This window comes from Vicia villosa, linkage group LG2, assembly GCF_029867415.1.
Source record: "Vicia villosa cultivar HV-30 ecotype Madison, WI linkage group LG2, Vvil1.0, whole genome shotgun sequence".
NCBI lineage: Eukaryota > Viridiplantae > Streptophyta > Magnoliopsida > Fabales > Fabaceae > Vicia > Vicia villosa.
Genome location: NC_081181.1, coordinates 90,159,636 through 90,161,048, shown reverse-complemented (window position 1 = coordinate 90,161,048; position 1,413 = coordinate 90,159,636). Strand labels below are relative to the sequence as shown.

The window sequence follows — 1,413 nt, the reverse complement described above, 5'->3', positions numbered from 1 at the left end:
GTAATAAACAGTATTTGGAGTTTGCGTAAGAATAAATTCAACTGCAGGCCAAATTACTGTATAAGAAAAATTCTAAAAACTAAGTATTTCATATGTCAGGATATTTGTTGAAATAAAAATCCATGATTATATGAGACCCTTAATTTTCAGATTGGAGTTTTCTTGAAAAATATGTGGGCAAATTTTGGGGTATAACACTATCCTCCTCATAGATGCGACAACAATCAACCAACTCCGCAAAGACACGGATCTTCTGGTAACTAACAGCTTTCTTAATCTCATAATGCAATCCATTATCAAACTTAATTCACTTAGAAAATTCAGAAGTTGCCTTATTATAGTGCGGATAAAACTTAGCCAATTCCACATACTTAGCAGCATACTTAACAACAGATTTGTTCCCTTGCTTCAACTCAAGGAATTCAATCTCCTTCTTACCCCGAACATCCTCAAGATAATACTTCCTCAGAAACTCTCCATGGAACACAACCCAAGAGATCTCCTCACCTACATCCTCCAACCTACGACGAGTCTCTAGCCACCAGTCATCAGCCTCGACTGCTAGCATATGAGTCCCATACCTCACCTTTTGAGCTGGAGTGCAATCCATAACACGGAAGATCCTCTCCATCTCCTTTAACCAAGTCAAAGCACCATCCGGATCATACGTACCCTTGAAGGTAGGCGGATTTTCCCTTTGGAAAATCTCCAAGTTACGAGATACACCATATTCATCTGCATTTGGTTGGTTCTGCAAAGCTTGAGCCAATGCTTCCAAAGTAGTAGCAATCGCGACATCATTCTTTCCAGCCATCTCAACTCCTATCTACAACACAAAATCAATTAACATAAAATAACAATACACGATTGTTAGACCATACTACAACTCGACACTTGGCCAGACGGAGCGACCGTCTCTGATACCATTAATATAACACCCCAAATCTACCCTACGATTAATAGGAAAATCAGAGTACAAAATCTATAAAAAAACATCATTCATTGGAGGCGTCACAATTTCAACTTAAACAAAATCTCATGCAAGCTCATATATGAAGATACATAACACATATAACAGAGGAACTCATACTTACTTAGTCATTCCATTTCAAAACAAACTTTATAACATCGCAGCGAAGTTCAAAGAACAACATAAATCCCAAATCATAACATCTTCACCAACATGGAAATAACTATTTGACATGTCCCACAAGAGAATAATAACAAGATCCAACAAGATATAACATCATAATCAAAAACAAGTAAGCGTCCCCCGAGTGTTACGTATCTGAGCATAGACACACCGACTCGAGCTATACGGTAAACGGCTACTCCACGTCGTTACCTGCACGTTACCAACAAAGGGTAACATTCAAATAGAAGGGGTGAGATATCAAACAGTATAAAGGAACG

At 38.2% G+C, this 1,413-nt stretch overlaps 1 protein-coding gene across 1 annotated transcript; it reads right to left on the bottom strand.

Moving 5' to 3' along the window:
- Nucleotides 1–307: 307 nt before the first annotated feature.
- Nucleotides 308–927, bottom strand: LOC131649562 (uncharacterized). The gene is made up of 3 exons (XM_058919321.1): nucleotides 877–927; nucleotides 673–826; nucleotides 308–558 (listed from the first exon to the last, which is right to left on the bottom strand). The coding sequence occupies exons 1-3, from the start codon at nucleotides 925–927 to the stop codon at nucleotides 308–310; spliced, it is 456 nt and encodes a 151-aa protein (XP_058775304.1).
- Between the last annotated feature and the right edge of the window lie 486 nt (nucleotides 928–1,413).

Excerpts from the sequence above, each read along its gene's own strand:
- LOC131649562 (XM_058919321.1), bottom strand. The coding sequence starts at position 927 with ATGGTATCAGAGACGGTCGCTCCGTCTGGCCAAGTGTCGAGTTGTAGT. Across the intron at positions 827-876 it reads AAGTGTCGAGTTGTAGTATG|ATAGGAGTTGAGATGGCTGG; the intron begins GTCTAACAATCG and ends TTTGTGTTGTAG. Across the intron at positions 559-672 it reads AAATCCGCCTACCTTCAAGG|TCGAGGCTGATGACTGGTGG; the intron begins GTACGTATGATC and ends ATATGCTAGCAG.